Source organism: Poecilia formosa, unplaced genomic scaffold (assembly GCF_000485575.1).
Source record: "Poecilia formosa unplaced genomic scaffold, Poecilia_formosa-5.1.2 Scaffold22, whole genome shotgun sequence".
Taxonomy (NCBI): Eukaryota; Metazoa; Chordata; class Actinopteri; order Cyprinodontiformes; family Poeciliidae; genus Poecilia; species Poecilia formosa.
In genome coordinates, this window is record NW_006799961.1 from 334,633 (window position 1) to 359,026 (window position 24,394).

Sequence of the window (24,394 nt, forward strand, 5' to 3'; positions counted from 1 at the left end):
AGCCTGTAGGCTACCGATGTTGTTGTCTACGTTCAGCTATGATTCATTTTGTCCCCCAAAAAGTTGATTCCCCTCGTTGTTCGTCTGGAGCCGGGGCTGAGTAGAACAGGAATCCACCCCCCACCCCCTTTGCTCACACAAATCGCTCCCCCAGACAGCTATTTGTAAGTGGTAATTAGTGGATCAAATCCGGTTATTATGGAAATGTGGCTTGAAGACAATGTTTGAAATAAGAACTGAAATGAGCTCAAGTGGATGCTTTGCACAGTGGTCAAATGAGATCAAAATTAGATAATCTGTCTTGTGCAAAACCCTACAAGAATTAACGCTGCACATCTCACTCAACACACCATCTCCACTACAAGACATGCTAAACGCAGCGTCGGGCTGTGGGATGCTTTTGCCTTGTAGAGATCGGGATGCTACGAAGTTGGAAAGGTGGCTTTACTAAGTACCAAAGAAATAAAATTATTTTATTATCTAGATTGTTTTCAAACAATGTTTAAAAAGTTTTTGGAAAGCACTCAATCTGTTTTACTTGTATATTTCATGAAGGGGCTGTGTGCGTTTTGCCGTGACACTATACGATTTTATATTTACCGACAGGAGATTATACTGAAACGGACATAATGTTGTTGGATTAGTCACCATATTTGTTTTTCTCTTATTTTTGAGTTTGTGACATTCTTGAAATGTCATACACTAGTTTCAATTTCAAAACTAGTCTGCCTACACAGCTTCACAACAACAATGGATAAATTAATAATCATCTCCCTGTAAATAAGCATTCAGATTAAATTCACCCTTTCTCCTATTTGATGAAATCATCTATTTGTACATCGTTATTTAGTCTCTATTAAAAATACATATCAAGTGTTATTAATACTCTCGGTGACTGCTGCGCGAAGGATAAATTCTTTTTTATTTATTTCACACGTCTCGTCTTCGAAACATGCTCCTGCTGAATTTGCTGAATAAATATTCAAAGTATTCATTCAGCCTAGTTTTATGATGAACCAGTAATAGCAAACCCTGAGAATTATGTGTATTCATCTCAGCAGCTCATCATTTGCATGTGACAAAAACAGAGGCAGACACACGAGGGGGGCAAAAGAAAGCAGAGGAAAGATGAAAGGCATTTCTGTCGAAGGCTGTGAGTTTGTAATTTTCCTGGTGAGTGTCGATGAATGATGTCTTCATTTTTTTTTTTTCCTCAGGAAGAAACAGTGGTGTGTCAGCAGCCTGATGTGTTTTACTTCAGCTGATCTGGTACCAAGGCCACAGTCCTCTTATGGCTGTGAGATTAGTTTCTCCTGCACTGATGTCATGAGCAGGCATTAGACATGCGACGGTGCTTAGAGCCGACTCTGACGGATGACTGCTGTTCCGCTACCCTTATTGTTTGTCTGTCATTCAGCTGCACTCCATCCTCCTTTTCCTGTGGCGTCGCTCTGTTTCTAAGCCAAGACCTGTGTGCCTTATTGAAATTATACAGCAGGCGGTATCTGAGGTACCTCTCTCTGTAGTTAAACTACCACAAATAGCATCCATGACAAAGTGTTTTGGTGTCTATTTGTTTCAAACAGACGGTGTAATAACACCAATAAGGGTAGATCTGTGGGGAGATTGCGTTATGCTCCACCCTGTAATGACATGGTATCCAACCATCCCTTTTGTCACTCTTTTTAAAAAGCCTTAAAATACCCGCATCTTTATTGAAGTACCATAATCTCATTCAAACAAAGTTTAAAAGCAAAGTTATTCCATGGCGGTGGGGGAGAATCCATGTTAAGAAATATGTTTTATTTCTTAAAACATGGGCCAGATGTCAATACTTTGCAGTCATCAGACACTATTCTAACTGAGCTCACTCTGCTTCTTCTCTCATGAAGAGAGAAGGATCTTTCACCTCCTCGCTTTGCAGATGACCACGTTTAATAACGTAGGATAGGAATGGTTTTCTCCTATGACATTAGAACATCCAGTTGATATGCATCAAAAAGTTGCTATGGAGACTTATTAATATCAAGGAGCCACTCTTCTTGTTGTCTAAAGAGAAATGCACAGTGAGCATCGTCTATTAACAAGTGTCAATTGGCGCCCTGAACCCAAACAGAACAGATTTCTGGTTCTTTCAAAGTAAAACAGGTTCGAAAAGAGTTGCCAGGCAGACCAGACACTGTTGAACAAGGTTGTTTAATAGAAAACAATAGAGTAGTACTTTTTGACAAGCACCTGAAGCTGCTGGTGTATGGGTTTTAGTATCTAGATCACTAAAGATCTAGATCATGAATGATACAGGCATAAAAGGCAGGTAGGTAATCAGAGTTTAAGTCCATGACCCCGGAAATATCCAATATCCGCTCTAACCAATGATTTACAATTGTGGTGATCCATCAGAATGCTTTCAGATGGAACAGGAACACCAACGTGATAGTGAGAGAGACCACCCAAGACTGTATTGAACTAAATAAAGCCTACAGTAAAACCAATGCTGCTTGTCAAAAAATGTGTTTCGAGCAAAGCAAGTTGTGATGCATTCAGCTTAACAACGGAGATCAGGAAGTATTTTTGGTACACAATCTGATTGGGAGATGCTTTCTACTTTTCTCATCTGACTTTGGTTCACTTTCTGATCACCGCCCACAGCAAACAGTGAAGATTTGTTTCTCACAAAGCAACGGTGGGTTGGATGTTTGTTCAGTAGAAGCAAGTCTACTTTGAAGAACAAAGTCCAGTTATTTTTACCTCCTCTTGCAAACACAATAACATGGACCCAAAACTGAATCTATTACTGCCATCAGTGTCATCTGTTGTTGCATTGGGTAGAGAAACAGAGGCTGAGTTCCTCCCCTCAGTTCACTGAAACACCAAAGAAATCCTGACTTGTTTGATGAGAACCAAAGACCCATTTGTTCTGTTTGACGTCTGGGTATAATGGACCAATGGAAAGATGTACATATACTTCTTTTTCATATTAAATAAAATATTTAAAAAGTCAAAGAAAAGTTAATTTTTCTTTTTCTTTTTTGTCCTTACAATGAAACGGTAAGAACATCATTTCATATTGAAGTCAGATTCTTTAAAAAAAAAAAATGGCCAGAAGGTACCACCCTAAAGTATGTGAATCGTTTTATCTGTAAGATACAAATTTTCTAAGAATGCCTTTAAATAGAGGATCAAAAGGAATCTCTTTTCTTTTAATGTATTTTTTAGAAAGTAGGTGTTTGAGAAAATTAAGATTGTACTACCAGCCTGCTTGATGCATGCTGACTGTGGTTTTTGCCTGAAACCAAAGTAGCAAAAATTTTTTACCATGTCTTACTATGTTTTGTTTTCCGTATTTGACTTGATGCAGCACAGGTATGTCAACGTAGTTCTGATCGTGAACTTGTTGCAGACACATGCACTTTATTTGGACTTTGCAGTGAGATTTTCCTGAGTTCCCAGTCCAAACCTAAAATGCCACGAGACTCCTCCTCCCCTTAGATTGTCATCTGGAAGGTGAAAAGCAGCTGAATGAAAGCACATTGTCAGATTTGCTTCGAATATGCTTAATAACTTATGAGGATATCGGAATTGAGACAAATGGGTAAATGTCTCAGAACTCCCTGAGCTCTTGCTAATTTTAGAACTCATTCAGCTTTTGTTTTTTTTTTTTTTTTACTAAATAGTAGGGAAATGAGTGGGGCGTCTCAAATACTTGGATCCAGAGAACATCTGTTCCAGGCATATTAAAGCTGCAGAGGTATGTGATCGGTGGCAGCCCCATTCCTAGCTTAGTGCTGTGCGGTGCAAACAATCCTCTGCAGATTTCCAGAGCAGACCGAATGATGCCAGTCAGCAAGCTCCTCGATGAGAAACGGGAAAATCATTTTGATGAGTGTACTGGACTCCATGCAGAGCCTCCACCTTGTCCCAAACCTTCTTGTTTAACAGTCTGTGTCAAGCCCAACTCTTCAGCGGATGTTAATCCCAAAAAATCTGAAGCAGCTGACCCTCACTTTTGCTTTTCCTGTTATATAGATGGAGGGTTGCCAAGCTTCCCTCACCCCACCCCGAGCCTCAAGCCTGCTCCTTGGTTTTGCTGACGTTGAGCAGATGTTTTTTTTTTTTTTTTTTCTCCTTACACCTCAATGTCAGACCTCACACCTCCACCCTGTAAGCAGACTCTGCTCGGTTTGTGATGATCGTAGGCAGTGTTGGAGCTGTGCATGCATTTTCGTCGCCAGTGCAATTCCAGAAAACAGACCACGTCGTCTTCATAAAAGACACATTGTCCTCACTCGTTTCTACGCGATAACATATAATATAATATGATCGTGCATATTAGTCCGTGGATTGTTACACCGCCGTTGTATGGTGCAGGTTTCCTGTACACGTAAACTTTACGGTTTCTCCTGATTGTTTTGACTTTGCGTTGTGTAACCTGTCAGATGACGGAGATGACGGAGCGCGTTTCCCATTAAAATCTCATGAGCTGCACTTTATTCATGTCTTCTATTGAAGCTGGAAAGTTGCAGCAGAGCAAACTCCACGTGTCACCTTGCCGCAGGAACTTAGACTGTGCGTGCACTCAGACGGCGTTGCAGAAAATGGCTAAATGGTTGTTTTTTTTAAATGTTGGTTTGCAGCCAGGTTCGTTTTTCATTCCGTTCACCAAATTGGACGCAAATTAGAAAATTGATTAGTCCCAGGGTATTTTTCACAGAGAATATTTGATCAATAGGATTAATTTCACTTCGATTTGGCCTAAAACTAGAAGTGATTTTTGACGTATCCTTCATTACGGGGACAGTGTCGCACCTGAGTGCATTTCTTGAAAATCATACTCATAAGTCTCATGTTTTATTTCAGAGGTTTTAATATGCAGCTACGACTCCAGTGTTAAAAATAAATAAATAAACCAGGCCTTCAGCTTAATGCATTAATGTTTTTTCAATCAAACTTCTATGAAAGCATGCAAAGTGTCTGATTAGAAAGGCTACCAAGGGTTACACCCATTATCTCTATTCAAGGCTTTAGTTTTTGTTAATGCATTTAAGACAGCCCTGCCTTGTTGTCATGAGAACATGCAGTCTATGGAAGTGAACCAATTTAGCTTTCATGAATGGAAAATAAACTCAGGAGAAAATGTTACGTGAAAAACAGTTTGAGAGTTTATGAAAAGCAGCAGTGCTGCACAGACTTAAACCAATTTATTGGAAGTGTCTAATCATTCACACTTCTCCTAAAATCCTTAAAATGTGCCTTTGAGTTTTAGCTTGTTAAAATTTTAATGAGCTAAAACTCATTAAAATTGTTTAATGGTTTTAAACAAGAAAGTGTGTGGCGATTGTTTAATAATTAAATGCATTATTTTGCTTAGGTTTTTTGTCGGATTTGTATCGTCTACTTCTTGTGTGAGAACCCTCTTTTTCTTTGTCTTGGAGATTCAGATTCTGGGATTGCCGATTGCTTCTTGCACTGAAATATTAAGTCTAATATTGACCGCATAACCGTAGCATTTGATTTGAAGTAAGCAATGCTGACTCACAGAAATTTAAGGACCTATAACGTTAGAAAATTAGGTCTGTTGGACTTTCCTCGTGTAAATTTAATTATTGCAAATGCAGCTCTAACTTTTTTGAAGGCGTATACTCCATAACTTTAATTTTCCACAACAAACACTATGACTCAAGCAATTGCTAGGAACACTCAATCACACTAATTTAACCTGCATAATGTCTCCATATTTTATGAAATATGTAATATAGGGACATAATCTCATGTACCCACATTACACATGTCCCCATATTCTGGATTTTTCTCTGGTCCATGATTAACAAAGCAGCAGTATATTCAGTGTTTGTTGATGCTGCGTTAAGTAATTCTGCCTATAGTTTATTGCTGAGGTTGTAATGAGCAGTTGTAGTATATGGGACTCCTTTCCTCGTAATACAATCCAATACAGCCAGTGAAGCTTTGGACTGCATTAAATAAACAGATGTTCCCATAAAGTGGTCGATGACCAGACTATTTGTGTTTCCGTGCATGTCTGTGGGGGCCCTCATGAATTTTTTTCACGGTTGTGTTTTATTTTTGCACTCTGACAAACCTTATTTGGGTAAAATCTCCTGGGAGAGCTTCTTTTGGACAGCACAGAAAATACTGTCACGTTGTGCGACTGCAAACAAACCCGGACCCCCTAATTTTCACAAGATGTAACATTGGCACTTTCACACATGCATGTTGGAAGAAATTGGTTGGTCCACAGGGGGACATTGATGATCTCAAAGGTAAAGTAAAAGGGGGAGGACAAGTAATGGCAAGCCAGCATGCAGTGTACAATGTAAGACAGCTTGGAAGACAGTTTTTTTTTGTTTTTTTTCCTCTCTCTCTCTCTGTGTGATCTTTTATTATTTTTTTGTTGATGAAACTTGACAGCGGATCTCTGCTCTCCGCTGAAAGTGGTGATTTTGCTACTTTTCTGTCTCTCACTTCCACTTGTTTTAGAAGCACAGATGTCATTTCGTCCATACAGTACACAAGATTGCACAGTTTTGGGTATTGATGTTGCCTCATTTAATCCACCTCTCTGCACTAAGGTTTTTGTTTTTTGTTTTTTTTGTTTTTTTGGACTTTAGTTTTTATTCTGCCTGTGAGCTGGATGTGATGTTAAGCAGGTGAGGTGTTTTGATGTTGTACTCTGTCCATATTTTCTACTCTTCCTGAAGCTAGCTCATCAGGAGAGTGAGGATTAAATCCTTTCGGTTCTGCACGGCTCTTGGTGGATCAATCGATCTAGTTTCGACCTTTTTCTTTTTTCTTTTTTTTTTTTAAAGAAAAGGCTCCTGGTGTTTGTTTTGGGATTAAAGGGGGCTATTTAATATCTAAAGTACTTCAAAGAGCAACCTTAAAGTGGAGCTGCTGACGTCTGAGCGGAGCATGAAGCGAGACAAGCATACCGGTGTGGTCAGTGATGGAAAAAGATGAGGCGAATAGAGCATGTAATATGTGATAAGAAGATTGTGACTTGCTGACTGCAATTAAAGCTTTTTGGCGTTAAATCAGGAATTACAGGAATGTTTGTGAATTATTACACGGTTAAGAAAATTGTGAAGCGTGAGCTCTGATCAATGTGAAACAGATTTCACGACTGACTTTCACTGTATGCAGTTATGTCCATGCTCAGTATCATGTACTTTGATACTTTCAAAGCAGAACATTTCCCCCCGCAAAAACAAAACAACGTCACTGCATTTAGAGTGATCAAAGGAAAGTGTTGCTTTTAAAAAAAATGCATTTTTGCTTTGTTGAAAGGAAATTATTTAGAGGGGAAAAGGTATGAAAAATATTTCGTCTCGCCCCTGAACAGTCATGTTCTAGGCAAGGCAAGTTTCTTAGTGTACATGCATACACCTGTCAATCCAAAGTACATTTTATGCTATTTACTCAGAAGAGGAAAAGAAAGCAGCAAAAAAAGAAATGCACGGCTGAATTTTAATGAAGTTCTTATTATTACACTGCTAATTTATTTTGAAAGTAGAAAAAAATAGAAGAGAGCTCATGCTGCGGCATAAGCGAAAGTGCAAAAAAAACAGGGAAAAACACGGAGAGTTCAATTTGCTGCAGCAATTGACAACATAATTGTGATAATTATGAGGACAATATCAATAATTAAAAACTGTATCCTCTTAAAAAAAATCTTTTGAGTAATCCAGTTAAGTTGCTACATTCAGCTTACATTCACGGCTGAATGTAAGCTTTCCCTGAATGATGTCAATGCGTAGATCATCGGGCAGACAATTTATTTTGTTTTTCTATTATTTTTTCTCTTAGCTTCTCCAATAAGAAAACTCCAGATATTTCCTAGTACCATTAGTTTTGGTAGACGTTGTATCTCAAGTCTGATAACATACAATGAGCTTCCAGCATAAGAACAGCAGTTTGTTCATCAACTCAGGTTTGTTTTTTTTTAAACATTTATTTATCTTGGGAAGGCAGCCTGAATAGAAACAGTTTTTGTTGTACCTGAGGGATACAGCATCAAGACTGGTAAAAGAGCCAATCTGACCTTAATGTGTTTCTGCAAAACAAGCTCCATTGTTGTTTTTCTTCTGCTGCTCATAATGTCACCACATTACGATTTTATGCCACCCTCTGACTGGTACTGCTGCTGACACATGAACAATATTGTCACAAAGATGTGGGTTGTCCAGAGACTCGTAACGGCCCCTACCCAGAAGATGCAGCTGACAAAATGTTACATCATCAGCCGGACGGTAGAGCAGAATACGAGGAATGGTCTGTTTATATCTATTTCAATAAATCTTTGTGTAAAGATTGTGTCCACTTTTGAGAAGACTGTTCATGAATCTCTCCATTGCCTTCAGAGAGGTGGTCTAGTCTTTCAGCTCCCAGAGGGCTTGATAAAGAGCACAGGTCAAAGTGGAAGTTGGGACTGTCCATTCCACTGCCTCCTCAGAATCGATAAAAAGCAGGGGCCCCCGGAGTCCTCGGTGTGCTTGTCAGCGCTCAAGGCAGCGTGATGCCAGGTTAGCCGGCCTGTGCACCGGCAAGGTCAGCCACAGTTACGAAGAGGTCGTGGATTTGCGCCGGGTAAACGCATCGTCCCTGAGAATACAAAGCAGGAGCGCAGTGATAACTGTCAGTGAAAAGAGCACGTTGACGAAACGGCAAGGCCAAGCTGGAGGACGGGGGAAAGGAGTTGAAATGGAAAAATACGGAGCACGGTTAACGACGGCGAAGGAAGAAGGGGAGTAGCGGGGATAAAAAAGAGGCACTAAGGAAGCTAAGTGAGACGGTGACTGCATGTAATAAAGCAAAGATTAACAAGAATCGGGATGTTTTTTTGGGCGTTTTTTCTGTCCTTTTGAACAGCGGGTGAATTATATTCCCACTCTTACCAAAAAGGAAGCAGCGCATGTGCAAAAGGGTGAATATCCAGCTTAAAACACACCAGCGAAGTTTTGTGAGGAGAGAGGGATTCATCAGAGAAGTGCACGGACAGTGATTCTCTCTGCCTGGAGGGGATTCTCATCGAGTCAAACAGATGGATTCCCTCATTTCGGTCAACGCAAAAAGCCATCCCTCTCTGATCATCCTGATGTCTGCCTCTGAACACAGAGCTGATTAATGCACGCAGTGATTACAGTTTAACTGAAAGGACGTTTTTCTTTGGATTTCATCTAAAAACTCACAGCCTGACTGGTTCCAGACGAGAGACCTCTGATTAGTCGACCGATGTCGTCCGTGTAGGATCTCTGGAATGAAAAGGAATGCATGACGGATCACATTTTTGACACGAAGTATATTAAGAAAAACGTCTGCGGCCCTGCGGAGCAGCGAACAGTTGGAACGGGGGGCGGAAAAGTGAGGGCATGCTCAGTTGGGTTTAATTAGACTGATCAGAGTAGAGGTGACGTACTGGCAGGGGTTAGTGTGTGAGCCCTCTGGGAATATCTTAGAAAGGAATGTTGTGGAAGATGAACAAATACAAATCTTACATGTAAAAAAATAAGCAGGTCAAACAGCTTCATTTATAGTCTCTTAAATGTAGTTACAGTTTTTTTTTTTAAGTCAATTTGGTATATTCCTCGAATCATCCTCAACACCGTGGCTTACCTACAAAATCCAGCTTCTTTTTTCAAAATCCTCAGCCCATCTCTCAAAAGTAAATATCTGTATCATTGAACACGTCAGTGCCTCTGAATAACACGTTTTTTTAAATGATACATTTAAAAAGCATCAAAAAGTAGCACCTCTTACTCATTCCCCACAGATTGACTTTCCACCTGGTCAAATACTCACAACGCTGCCTAGAATGGAGTGAAGTGTTAAAAATCCAGTTGCATATCTTTCAAATGATTCATTATGGTGAGACGCACTCCGTCCTGGAATTTAAGCGTCTCGTTATTAGTCTTGTGCAAATCTCTGTACCTCGCAGGTGAAGTTCTTCGTCTGGGGAGGATCTCTGGCCACACGGTGAATGGCGGCTGGTCCTCCTGGAGTTCCTGGTCTCAGTGCAGCAGAGACTGCAGCCGAGGCATTCGGAGCAGAAAGAGGACCTGCAGCAGCCCAGAGCCGCGGTATGGAGGACAGACGTGCCTGGGCCCGGCGCAGGAGTTTCAGGAGTGTAACATCACGCCTTGTCCAGGTAGGACATTTTCAAATATTAAGCACAACGCCTTGGAAAAGTGTTCACATTAACTTTTTTTTTTTTGTCATACTGTATTCAGAATCACTTAGTGGCACAATATTAGGCATTGGAAGGAGAATTTTAATAAAAAATTATACATGGCTTTACTGTTTTTTTACGCATAAAAACCATTTTATGGCTGTATTATCTGTGTTGATGCCCTGCTAGAAGATGAATCTCTATCCCAGTGTCAAGTCTTTATTTATTTTATTTTTTTTTGCATCAAAGTGACAATAAAATTGCTTAATCTGAAGAAAGTTTATTTTAAAATGGCCTGGTCAAATCCAGAACTACATCTGTAGTGACCTAAAGAGCGACGTGGACAAGAAATTTCTCAATTATCAGACCGATTTGGAAAACCTTTTACAATACAGAGTGAGCAAACACTTTCAAGTGATGCTGATAGGCTCATTAACACTGGATCTTTTTTTTTTTTTTTTTTTTTTTTTTGTATTAGATCCTAATGCATGTTCATTTTATACTTTTGTTTTTTTTTCCACATTGAACAGCAGATTCTAATGTTTTTTTTTTTTTAAGATCTATTAGATGACACAGAGACACTTTGGAAACAATGCATCCCTTTCCTTCCTGTTCACAACGATGCACTAAAACAATTGTGAAGAAAGTTCCAAGCTTATTCAGATCACTTGCTCAATTAGCTTTAACATCTGAGAAGCACATTGCTTAGAATAAAAAAAATAAATCCAAACAGTCACAGAGAGAGCAGAAGATTCACAAAGATCAGAACAATTAAGAGAGTCAATAAAATGGCAAATTCTCTTTTCACTCTTGCAGATTAAAAAAAAAAAAAAACACAGACCTCCCACTGCATTGAAGCTACATGTTCTTTCTTCTTCTTGATTAATGGATAAAGAATAACAGTGACAGATGACCTACAGAATCATTAAAACCCACAGAAGAAATCGGATGCAGATAAAAGGTGTGACGGAGACCAGATTTAGACCAAGAATCAAGGAGACAATCCCTCTGGCTCTCTTGTATGTAATTACTATTGCTGTGTAATTATGTTGCCAGCCATGGGAAGACCTTATTCTGTTGTGAAAAGCCCCAAGACAATGTATTTTCAACAGTCATCTGACAGAAGAAGAAGAGGGGAAGCTTTCTAATTAAAAGAATGCCCTCTCTGACGAGGGAAGCAAAGCCGTCTGACTGGAAATCCAGTACTCAGTTTAGCATTAAGCCCACCTGGTGTTCAGCACGGCCACTGAAGAGGCAAGTGTGGCGTCGTCTCGAGTTCTTATCAATGAAGCGTCGTGAAGAAAAGCGGGTTTGATCGGTTGCCGTTTTATCCTCCCCACTCCCCCTCAATCAATCCGTCTTAATGACTTGTTCGAGGTTTAAGACGGACACTGTCCTGAAAGTCCATCAGCGCTGCTTTAATTAATTCGGTTAAAAACTCACCCCGGCATCTCAAGTTTGTATTTCGTAAAGTGAGCTGTTGTCAGGTCGTGAGGAAGATTTGGGGTAGATCAAAGAGCGGGTTCATCCGTGCAGACTGCGCCGCTCCAGGGGAGCGAAAGGACACATGAACAGGCTTTGATTTTCTTTCTGTGCAGCGTCTCTTGCCTTAATACAAGCGTTATTCCTATTCTTGGATGTTGACTACAATAATGCCACAGTTACGGTGTGTTGATGAACAGCTCCATGCTCCCGTCCCCCAAAGGGGCCAGCTTAACCCGGCTCGGGTAGCAATGAATACTAATGTCTCCTCAATTAGCACCCCTCTGAAAGTGAGATATTATTTTGAGGCTGGCAGACTGCGCTGGTAGACCAGTTGTAAACCTCCCATGGCTAATCCACTCCTTCTTTTTTTAATGTGTTAGTTTTTCTGTGCAAGAGAAGGCAAAGAAAAAGGCGCCGCGCCTTCCGTCCGTCCGCTCTGGAAACGAATGAATCCGTGTTTTAACTGCGTCTGCTTCTCCGATGAGGCGATACATCATCGAGGGCTAAGAATCGACTTATGTGTCACTCTGCGATAGAGAAATTACACTGAGATGACAAAAAGCTTCGGCAACTTCAATTACCCATTTAGCGCCGCCAGCCATCCTTGAGTCTTTAAAAGGAGATGAGACGAGGGTTTCAGGCTGCTGCAATGAAGGGAGGTGTTAAACAAATGATCGGGAAGGGGTATTTACCTCCGCTCAGGCTCGTGTGAAAGCTTTCCACATACTTGTGCTCCCTTTTCTCTTTTTGTTTCTACCTGCTTGACTCGCGTAAATGCACGTTTGTTTGCATGTCTGGGTGTCGTCGATATAAACGTAAGTTTACACGGGATTGTGCTTCTGGATACTCGTCTTTGCTAATGACCCGGAAGACTTTGTACGCTGGAAAATGCTTTAAAGTCGGCGCAGTACCTACACTTTCCGAATATAAAAACCGTCCTCGCGTTCAACTAAAGAGTTTACATGCACGCATCATTAGTGTAATGAATTTTATGGTAGTTCTGGGCTTTTAGTGATTTTTTTTTATTTATTTTTTTTTTAAATATTTTTTTTTTGGTGGGGAGAGTTTAGGGATGTTATGCGTGCTTTTTAAAAGCAAGAGTTGAGTCAACGGGATTATGGATTCATTCACTCCCAAAAGAGTGCAATTTGCAAATATGAGCTCAAATATTTATTTAATTTATGCACTCCACTAATTTAATGTGCTGCAGCCATTACACCAGGACCATTAACAAGGACCTGGCCATGATGGCTATTTGATCACTCTTCTTATCAGGAATGGCAGAGTTGAGTTAAATATGCTGAGGATCCTGCTTTCAAGCACAGTACAGCGATGTGGAGTTGTGAAGCATTTGGAAGGAGTTTCCTGTCTTCTTTGTCCAATAAACCCCCTGGTATGATAAAAGAGGCCACCATTGTGCTTCTTGGATGGCCCCGATGTTGGCCTTATCAAAAATGGATGGACTGGACTAGGAAGCTTCATTTTTAAACTTGATGATTTTTTTTTCAGAGCAAAATAACCGCAGTCTGATATCATACCAGGACCTTGTCAATGACAACATATTTGTGCCTGTGAACGAAACCAAAATCAAATTACTTAATTTCCCCTCTTGCTGGTCAAAATACTAGCTAGGTCTGAAAAATCAAATGGTGTGAAAATTACTAACATTGACTGTTTCCTCCTGTTCTGTATTCAGTACCAAAAGGGAAGCCTATTAATTTGAGTAAATCGCGCAATCTTTCCGCATTAAGTATTTATGAAAAACTTCTGGTTTCAGTGGACGGCAGTTGGTCCTGCTGGTCTTCGTGGTCCAAGTGCTCTGTGACTTGCGGAGGAGGACACTACATGAGGACGAGGACCTGCAGCAACCCTCCGCCAGCCTACGGAGGAGACATCTGCCTGGGTCTGCACACCGAGGAAGCACTGTGCAACACGCAGACTTGTCCAGGTACACACAAACATTTTCCACCTCTTAAGTGGAAAAGACTTGAGAGAGCTCCGATGCAGGCGGCGCTCCTTTCCCGGGTTTGTTGTTTTTCTTTCTTCTTTTTTTTTTTCTCAGCCTCCCGAAGGGCGTCCCTGTGCACCACTAATGCACAGGGAGTCATTCGGCGCGGCGCAGACTCGCACTCAGCAGGCTGTGTGAGACAACGCTGCCATTGCTGTGTTTTCCAGAGAGCTGGTCCAGCTGGTCCGAGTGGTCCCACTGTGACTCCAGCGGCGCCCAGCTGCGAGTGCGTCACTGCGACGTCCTTTTCCCCACTGGAAACCAGTGCTCAGGAAACAGCAGCGAGACCAGACCCTGCTCCCCTGACTCCAACTTTATACCAGGTGAGGGCACGCTTTGTGATGTCACTTCCGCATGATTTAACACACATCCTGGGGAGCGCGAGGAGCGTACGCCACCACCAGCGCAGTGGTAATTCAGTTCGTTTTCAAGAAACCTGTGATAATTGAGTGCATTATTGATTTCTCGAAGCGTGTTAGAGGTCAGGCTGGGAGATAATTCAGCCTTTTGGGTTGAATTAGAAACATTCTGAAGAACAACTCCCGAGTCCAGGATGTGATTACATTGTGGGTGAGCTCTGCTGCTTAAGTACCGCAGTGAAAGCTCTGTTTTTTTTTATTTTATCTAAAACCGAAGAAATTATTCTTTGATTACGTTGCTACACGTAAAAGAAGAAGTTTTACCGTTTCCATGACAGTCTTGCCTTTGTTGCTTAGTGAGTGGGAGCCTTTCTAGTTTTGTCGTTATCATAAATTTAGAGTCACTCTAAAGTCGGTGTAATAAGCAGGGATAGGTGGAGAAAGGAGTGCAGGAAGAAAACAGGTACTTACTGATAAACTGACCCCGGAGGAAGATTTATACAGTAAAGGAAGCAAAACCTTGGAAGATTGGATTCAGTTTCTTTCTTTGCAGAAGGCAAATGTGTTCCAGCTCTCTTCGTAACTCACGTCATACCAGAGAGACTTTGTTAGGTTAGGACGCTTTTATTGGTGGACATCGTCACACGATATGAATGATTTTGGTATCGAGCAACCATCCCACCGCAGTGAGTGAAAAGTGGTCGGGATGATAAGACTGAGAGGGGGAATGAGAATAATAAGAGAGAGAGAAAGAGAGAGAGAGAGAGAATTGAAAGAGGGATGATAAGAATGAAAAAGAGACCTAAAGCGGGATGCGTCAAATGAAATTGAGTTATATATGAGGCTGATGAGTGGGATGGAAAGAAGAGGTTGTAAAGAGGGATGAGGAAGTTGAAAGGCATAAAAATAGAATGTCAAGTGGGATGAGAGGAGAAAAGAGGGAATGAAGATGGATGAGAAAATTTGGGAAATGAGATAAGGAAGACAGGGAGGCCTCATTGGCCTTGTTCCCAAGCATAGTAACACATTGATTACTTTTAGGTGTTATAATGTTTACTTTGAGCCCCGTTTTGTTAGTTATATGTAGTGGAAAATGTTACATTTAATTATTCGCTCCATTAAACGAGCGAGTGTGTTACCGGGCAACTATCAAAGGATTTAGGCTTTAGATATAAACCTCTTTTCTGCACCAGAAATCTTGATATTTTAGAACAAGTAATTATTTTAATGGCATTATTTCCACAGATGAGCAGTTGACCTCTTTGAACAAGCAATAGTTGGTGCACAACGCGAGCAGTGCAAAGCATCAAAAGTCTTTAATTGTCATTCACTGAGGAACAGGAGAGCATATTTTTCCTTCAGCCCAATTTTCTTATACCCAAACAGCTGCTTTCTGTGTTAACTCGTTTTTAATCTGTTTCATCTCAGTTTCAGCTTTTTGTCCAGGTTCAGTAAAATTTGATTAGAAAAAAATAATTATTTATTGATGGTCACAGCTGAGTTTGATGAAAAGAAAGAAAAAAAATCTTTCACTTTCTTTTAATGCTGAATGTTTTAATTGGTGTAGATATTTTCCCACTTCAGAGGCAGCTTTTGTCAAGTTGTTCACAGTCGGGCCTCTTTATTACTGCAAACGTACTTTTGTTAGGCAAAATCTGTGGGATCCCCCCCGCTGCTGCCGGCCCTATCACGGTCGACAATGCAGAAACGGATTCCAACTGGTAGCTGAGAGCAAAAACCTGCTGTTCGTGAAACCGCCTCATTTTTCCTTTCATCGGGACTTCGAGGCTTTTAATTTTCTCGAGAAAAAACTCGAGTGATTCGCAGATACCTTTTTCTGCTTTCCTAATGTCTTGGTGTGGCTTGGTTACAGGTGGCTGGAGCCGGCAATGAATGTCAATCGTCCGCAGAGAAACGTAAAACCGAGCAACCTCTTTTTCCGTTTGATAAATCTATATCGGCTGCTTATGACGAAGAGCGGGACAAGTTAAGGGTCATAATCAAATTTAATCATGACGATAAGCTCCATTATATACTGCACACACCTTCCTGTCTTTCTCACACTGTTAGTATTGACATTGGCTCATGCAGGCATCTCCTTATTGACAGTCGGTAATGCTAGACACAGAAAAGAATTGATCTCTGCATCTCTTCTAAACCAGGATCATCAAAGCTCCTGCTTTCAAGACGGCAGGCTTGAGCTTCACATAACGCAACTGAGACACCAAATTATTGAAAAGCGATTTTTTTTTTTTGCTTAAGTATTTTTGCTGTAATTCGAATAACACAAACTTTAGACGAGGAAAGTAATTATGCGACAGAGCAAACATTTAACTGAGCCCCATGTTTGTAACCTTTCCGTATTAATTAAATAGGATATAATCCTCATTAGGAAATTCTACAGAATTACCCATCTACCTTTTTATAACCCCCATTCATCCCATTTTATGGGAAAGGTAGTCCATTAGGGTTCATTACCAATGTCCTGTACTTCATTTCCTTCTAATGGGAACTGATACTTTCATAAACCACTCGAGGTGCCACAGCCTTGATTAGCTTTCGAAGTTTGAACGATTTTCAACACATTTCCGTGCTTACCTTCAGGAGAGCAAGCCGTCGGTGACAAAAAACAAGGATGTGCGGAGGTGTTGTTGGTGCTAACGTTGCTGCTTTGTTGCTTTCCGTCTTCTCCTTCAGAAGTCTCCATCGCACGTTCCAGTCAGGAGGAGAGGCGCTGTGGAGGTAATTCTCATCTGTATGTGCGAGTGTGAAAGACAGAAAGAAGGAGGAAGGGTATTGCACCTGGCATCTCACATATTCTTGGTAAAAAAAAAAAAAGAAAGAAAGTCTTTTCATCTTGCAGAGCTTTTGTTCAAGTTTTCAAGAAATTTGCTTTGTAAAGCCATCGGAGGCTTGCTTTATGACCTTTTTTGCCCTTTGGTGTACATTCTCCCATTGCCTTATTTTTTATTTTTTTTATTTTTTATTTTTAGGAAAGCTACAGTTAGCGTATCATCAATATGCAGTGTATATCTGTTTTACTTAGCTTGCAGGATGCACTGCACAGCTGCTGCATGTAGAGTGGATTTTATTGGACTGGTTAAGCCCTTGCCAACATCCAAAATTGGCCAGTTTTGAATTTGTACTTTTCCTCTCCACACGGTTTTGAATGCAGCGCTTAAAGACAGGAACCAAAGTCTCGCACTGTCTCAGATGTTAAATATAATGTCAAGAGGAGTCAGAGACTTGACCCAGAGCTAGTGTATAAAGAGTTGAGCTTAACTCGGTTTGTGTCGACAGGTTCACTGTCATGAATACGACTTCAAAAAGAGGGAAAGGAAGTTGTCAATGTTAATAGCCCCCTTTTTAAGCAGGTTTTATTGCAGAAATGCCACTTATTACATCAATAACTATCTGAGCGGATGAATTATTTCACAACAACCCCTTTCACAGTCGGGCCTGCTTATATGCCTCCCCGTTCCTCCCCCTTTCAGATTTCAACCTTTTCCACATGATCGCAGTGGGTCTCAGCAGCTCCATTCTCGGCTGCCTGGTCACGCTGCTCGTCTACTCCTACTGCCAGCGCTACCAGCAGCAGTCCCACGACGCCACGGTCATCCACCCCATCTCCGCCGCCCCGCTCAACACCAGCATCACCAACCACATCAACAAACTGGACAAATACGACACCGTGGAAGCCATCAAGGTCTGTAGACGGACACGCTCCCGGTTCACCCCGGGTCACAATATGACAGATGTTCGCATATGCAGAGGGAAAGATCAGTTTGATCTAATCAGTGGATGTTAAACACCCCCTTTGAGTCAGTAGTGAGCAGTAGCTCTGCTGCCAGTGTCAGCTGTGATTAAATACTCTCCTTACTGACTGTCACTGTCTCACCCCCTCCTGTCACTTGCTGACACTCTCTGCTAACGTAACAGGTAGGCGGCGGTGCGTTCATCTTCTCCACGTCTGTCTCACTGTGTGAATCTGTTCCGTTTCTGGGGCGCTTCACTGCTTTCTCTTAAAATCCTAGAACGAAATTAGATGTGTGATATTAAATGTAATCGGCAAAGGGGCCCTGTGGCTAGATCAGCTTTTTGGGTTTGCGATTGCATCCTGAAGTGCAGATAGTCAGATGTATCAGGGCCAGTTAGAGTGGTCCAGCTCGTCTCCTGGCACAAATAGCCTCTTATCCACTGACACATTCAGGCTGTTTGGCCAGAAATGGGCTGGTGATTAGTGCTTCTCCACAGGCACTCCATGCTCAGGCTAGGGCTCTATCTGTGATACAGGAGTGAAGTGTCTCGGTTTTTACCCACAAAAAAAAACCCCACAAACTTTTGCCAATTAAACAAATCCTTTCTTAACCAACTAAAACAGAAAAAGAACACATAATGTTTTTTTCTAAATCACATAAGTTACATTTTAAAATAACCTAATGAGGTGTGCTTTACGTTAGACCACACTGTCTTCCCTAAAGTGAACGGTTTAGGGTGCAAGAGTAGCGGGTTTAAGAGACACTGAGGTGCCAAGTATTTTAAGACAAAAAGTCATTTTTTTAAATCCTAAAAAGAACTGGGAGTCAGTGGAAAGAGGCTAGTTAAAAGTCAAGCAGCCACGTTTTGGTTTGACTGCAAACATTTAATGGACGTGTGGTTAACACCACCAAATAGCACATCACAGAAGCCTGGTCGATTTGGGATACGAGCAAGAAGCACGCATTTAAAGAAAATTGAAAGTAGACAGAAAATTTTGCAGGTCTTTGCTTTTGTCCAAACATGGTGATTTCCCCACACCTTCAAAAATGAGGGAAAATTCCCCTGGCTAAACAGGCAGGCAGTTTTATTCAGGTTTTTACTATAGTTGACTTTATTCAATTTTCGTTTTTTCAAATAAACATGCCAGGTTTGCATCTTACGCATTACTTGCGACCTTAAACTCACAGAGGAAGTCGTGAGCATCGGCGACGTCAACTAAGTAAATACTTTGATCTCTGTTTGCAAACGCGCTTCCCGTATTATGAGAATGTTTTGTAGCCTTGTTAAAGCCTGCGCGGCTCCTTTGGCTCGGAGCAAACTTCTGCGAATGTAATTTCTTCAAGGGTTTGGAGACGGAGTTCATCTGTCATGCAATTAGAGTCAGGAGTATCAAGCATAATTCAGTTAGTGCAGTTGCAGATAGCGGCAGATATGAGTGTAGACAGTCGGTGTGAAGATGCAAAGGGAGCTGCATGACAAGTGAGTAATGAGTCATTTTCCAGCAGCACATTTTGCCTCCAACGCTCAATCAGAGAGCCCAAACAACCTTATGTTGCGGTGAAGTTTCAACTAATAAGTATGAAACACCATTATATGCGTCCTTTTAGCTATTACGCGAGTAAATGATGAACAGAAGATGTAGTTTTAGTTTGTTTTTTTTTACTCAAGTTGCGTTACTCGCCGTTTATCTGCACAAAAAGTTAGACGCCCTTCATTGAGGTTTGCTGGAGGATCTAACTGCATTTTACAGCACTTTGAAAGAGAATTTGGCCGCATACAGATTTCTTCTGGTTTTGTTAACACTGGACAAATCTAGGCTGATTAAAGACAGCATGCAGTTGTTAAGTGACGATTTCATTTATTAAGGGAAGACCAATCTGGCTCACTGTGAAAAAGCAATTTCCCCCGTAAACCTAATGACATTAATGTTTTGCCACCCTTAGTGGTGACGATTCCTGTCACTTGTTTGTGATAACTGGCACCGAGTCTTTGCAAAAGTCTTGGGCATCATCAAGATTTAGTTTGGTGAGTTTGCTTTTGTGGCCTTTTTACTATATGGTAGTTATCGTCACCATTGGATACCCATATTGAATTATGAACTTCAATCTTTACTGTCCTCCTGGATGACTTGTCTCTGAGCTCTCGGTGCAAGAAATTTACTTTTGAACCCTTTTCACACCAACAGACAACTTTGTTTCTCGTCAGATCTTGAATTTCTTAATGTTGTTGTGTAATGTGTTGCTCGTATGAATCTTTAATCTGCTTTATGATGTCAGAGAGGTTCTGCTTAAGTTTAGGTTAGACTTTGTGATTCTTCAGGCCCCATTTGTGGCAAGTAAGATCAGCTTTGAAAAAAAAAAACAAGCTCAATCACAGTTAATCCATATTTTATCAAGGTTTCGATGAGCTAAAACATTTATGTGTTCCAGAACAACAAAAACAGAAGAAATTTCTAACAAGGATACTTTGTCACAGCATTGTGTGTATAGTTAATTTTTCTAAGGTTTCTATTAAAAAAGATATGGTATTTGTTTTCTTTTTTTTCTTTTTTTTTTTTTTTTTGAGGATGACTCTTGCCCGTTCCTTTCCTTCCTGCAGCCAGACGTGTCGGTACTCTTGCCTCTGGACGACCCTGCCATGCACCAGCCTCTCTCTGCTAACATGGGGGTGTCTATGCGTGGACTGGAGATTTTCTACTAACCAACCTCAACAACATCCCGCTTCTTGACTCCCCACTCCAACCAAAACCCCGACAACTCTTTGACCCCCTCCCCTCATCCAGTACTACTTCCTGTTCCCAAACGAGTCCTGCCCTTGCACTTCCTGTGGCACTTCCTGTGCGTGGCAGGTTGGGAGTACAGCACTCTAGTTTCTCTTTTTCTGCTCAGACCCCCTTTCATCCTTCCATCATGGCTGCCTCCCTTCTCTCTCCCAGCTTGCGAGAAGGCAGTGTATCCCTCCCCTTTTTTGTGCTTACATTTGCATGTCTGTCGTTTGTTTGTCCTTCATGTTATGCTGTATTTTTTAATTGATCATTTGATTGGATGGGTTGAAAAGGAAATATAGTTGTAATGTTGGCTTATTACCTTCCTCTGTTACCTCTCTGTCACTAACGGCACATTACCATTTAGGCAAATTGTGTCTGCCGTACCAAAAACTCCAACTTAATCATTCTTAAGCCCATTATAATATGCTGAAAGGAAGAGGACACAGTAGATGACGATGCAAACAAGCATTGCTGCACAGCTGTTTAAAGACAACCAAGTGGACACCTGCAGAGATACATAACCATCTTTGGTGCTGCAGGAGAGCTGATTGCTTTCCCTTTGTCTGCAAATCACATAACGGGAACGCAGCAAAATATGAGGTTTTTTTTGTTTTTTTTTGCTCAGCTCACTTGTCGGAAACATCCATCAGCTGTAAATGCAGCATCATCAAGTGTTCAATTACGCCGCCCCAGGGGGACTCCCATCACACTTCCCACTGCAACACACTGCATATGAACACGTCTATTTGCCAAATTGTTGTACTGAGCAGCACATCAGAGGCTCGTTCCATGTTTACTGTGTCATGCGGGGATAGACAAGATGCCCCCCGCCCGTCCCAATAGTTCTTCCTGATTGTTTAACAGAAATGCGACTCGCCTTTGATCGATTTTTATGGCTCTGATTGTCCTGGAGGACCGGCAATCCGAGGGCCATAAAAACCGCTGATGCTGGGTATTAGAGATGACAGAGGTGGACATTCGGATGTGCATCAAAATAATTTAGCCCTGTGGTGACTTCTCATTTTTCCGGCCTGTTTGCAAATGCTCTGACCTTGCTCTGTGAAATGTATGTTCCATTCACCGAGCAGTCTCCCATTGATTTATGTTGCTCCTTTGGATTTACTTTTACCTTGCCATCTGGGCTGAATAATCACTTGATCCATAACTTGTGGAAAAAAAAAATGCCCATACTGACTCCTGTTCATTTCTCCTCTCCATCTATTTTTTTTGTTGTTCTTTTCTTTATTTGCAGGGCTTCAACAAAAACAATCTGATTCTGGAGGAAAGGAATAAGTACTTCAACCCACAGCTTGCCGGGAAGACTTATACCAATGCATACTTCTCCGACCTCAACACCTATGATGACTATTAACCCCAGACTTCTATAGCGGAGATCATTACCCCTGTTGTCCATTTTGACCCCTTCCTTGTGCTTTGTATTGAGATTTGTAACACCTTATGTGGGATCCTCCCACGGTGACACTCGGTGGCAGCTGGTATGTAACGAAAACACAAACATTCTGGTGTTGCCAAAAGAGGGAAATGCCCACTTTCTCTCAGGTGCCTTGGGGTACACTTGGAAAAACCTGGACTCGCCAAGAGAAATGGACAATTGGATCTCCAGTGCTGCGGGATATTTTGGGGAGTAACATCTAATCTGGTTTTTTTGGGTTTTTTTCCCCTGATGCCCCTAAGACAGACCTGTATTTGTAACGATGGGAAATGACCACAAATTGCTTTGCATGACTTCATCTGATGTGTTTGCTCTGCTGTTCCGTTGCAATTTGCATGATGGATCACATTCCAGGGTTCCAGAGTTTGATGCTGTTATTGGTTATGGGGTTCGCGTCAGACGTCCTAAAACAAATAGTCTGTAGGAATGACCGGTGGTTTTTACCACTCGCTACAATGGTAATGCCCAACCTGACGGTTGGAACAATGTCCAACTCCAGTCGTAGATTCAGGATGTAGATATTTGATGTCTGTGGTCAACATTGGTTATGTTATTGTTTTTTGTTTGTTTTTTGTTGCTTTATTTCTTTTCAGTAGCTACAAAAAATACAAGTTATAAATGTAAAAAAAAAATTATTTTTTTTTTCCCTTTTTTATGTTTTTGTACAGGAAATTACGTTTGATGCCTATGTCTAGATTTTCTATGCATTTACTCATTGTTTCAAGTGTGTAGAGTACAAAAGAAAAGCAACATTGTGTCCACATTTTGGCAATTGTGTGGGAGTACTCATAGCAGGTTGCCTCAATTTACCATTGCCGTAGTACTTTTTATAAATATTTTGTAAAAGAATAAGGAAAAAAAATATTGTTTTTGAATTTTGATAGTGTTCACTATTTTGTTGACTTCTGAGTCATAAATATGTGTTTGTGAAAGCAGAATGTTATTGGCATTAACTATACAGACAGAGCATACATAGCGAGTACTGTTTCTCTGACTCTCGGCTTCAGTGCTTACCCATGTACCGTAACTTGTTTATTTTTGTTTGTTTTCTTCTCTTTTTTTTTAATCTATTTGATTTGTTTTGGTTCAGTTGCAACTAACTCTTTCTTACATGTTTGCTTGTGTTTTTGTGCATAAATTAAAATAGCTTCCTACAAAACTTGTCTACAGTGACTGACAGATTCAACGTATCTGTACTCCTCTTTTTTTGTAAAGTTTTGCTGGGAAATGATCTAATAAATGTTTATTTTCATTTAGGTGAAGATACCGTGTTTGAAGATAGTGACGTAAAACTTGTACTATCAACTTTGGGTTCTCAAAATTCCCTGCAAAAATATTTCATGCCTTTTAAACTTTCGTCATAAGTAAAAGCCACAAACTGTGGCCTTTAATGCGACAGACCGATGCAAACTCAACCCTAACTCCAATAGCACAGGCTCAGTTTTCTCAGAGTGTTGTGAACATATTTTTCTCACATTTTGCCACAGATTTTCAAATCCATTTAGGCCATTCTTTTCCATAAATGCCATGTTTGTCAGCGCATTCTTCCACCAGAACTACCAGGAGTTTCTTGGCTGTTTGTTTTTTTTTCTCGTTGATTATCTTCTTGCCCATTCTGTCGGTCTAAGTGGACAATGACATCTTCATAGGTTTGCCATGTTAGTTTCACTTTCAGATGATGGAAAAATAAACCAATCCTGCAAATACACAAATTCACACCTTTATCCCTGACCTCTCTGGGGTATTCCTAGATGTGAACAGTGCTGTGGTTCACCAGCGTTCTGTAGCAAACCACTGAACAGCTCTATTTATTCTGAGATCAAGTTACACGCAGGTGGACTTTATTTACTAAGTAATTGACTTCTGAAGGCAATTAGTTGCCCTGGATTTGACTTGTGGTCAAATCGGAGTAATAGTATTCTAAATACAAGTTTTATTTTCAAACAGATGAAGGATGATCGTCAAATGCTTCTGCACGTTGTGAACGGTTTTAACGTTCAAAACCATAACATGATCAAACCCGCCGCTTCATAAATCATCCAAATTCGGAGTAGTAAGACCCCCGTCCACCTTCCTTTAAAGAGGATTCCAAGAGACGCCACAGTGACAAATGGACACAACCGCTGTGGAAGGATACCTGAAGGATACAAATAGTGCAAGGCGGCATGGTGATAGTGTTAGGGGTGCTGTCTGAAGTCCAAACACTAATCTGTATGGCAGGGTGTAATACCCCACACTGTGCTGTTCTCCCATCAACCTTCAACCCGACATCCCATCTGTGTGCAGAGGGTAATGGAGGGCTGTTATTAATCACCCCGCTGTTTGGTTCCTCTGACTTCAAAGAATTAATCTCTTTGCCTTAACTTCACCCCGACTAAGGGAG

At 41.0% G+C, this 24,394-nt stretch overlaps 1 protein-coding gene across 1 annotated transcript in view; it reads left to right on the forward strand.

Moving 5' to 3' along the window:
• Window positions 1–23,265, forward strand: part of LOC103135274 (semaphorin-5A-like) — a 30,038-nt gene extending 6,773 nt beyond the window's left edge. Inside the window, exons 2-8 of the mRNA XM_016669345.1 lie at window positions 1,587–1,589; window positions 9,950–10,159; window positions 13,443–13,613; window positions 13,841–13,996; window positions 16,730–16,774; window positions 17,527–17,738; window positions 21,811–23,265. Of these exons, the coding sequence (XP_016524831.1) occupies window positions 13,511–13,613; window positions 13,841–13,996; window positions 16,730–16,774; window positions 17,527–17,738; window positions 21,811–21,930 (636 nt within the window). The 5' untranslated portion in view covers window positions 1,587–1,589; window positions 9,950–10,159; window positions 13,443–13,510 and the 3' untranslated portion in view covers window positions 21,931–23,265. The remainder of the gene's footprint in view (window positions 1–1,586; window positions 1,590–9,949; window positions 10,160–13,442; window positions 13,614–13,840; window positions 13,997–16,729; window positions 16,775–17,526; window positions 17,739–21,810) is intronic.
• The last annotated feature ends 1,129 nt before the right edge of the window (window positions 23,266–24,394 follow it).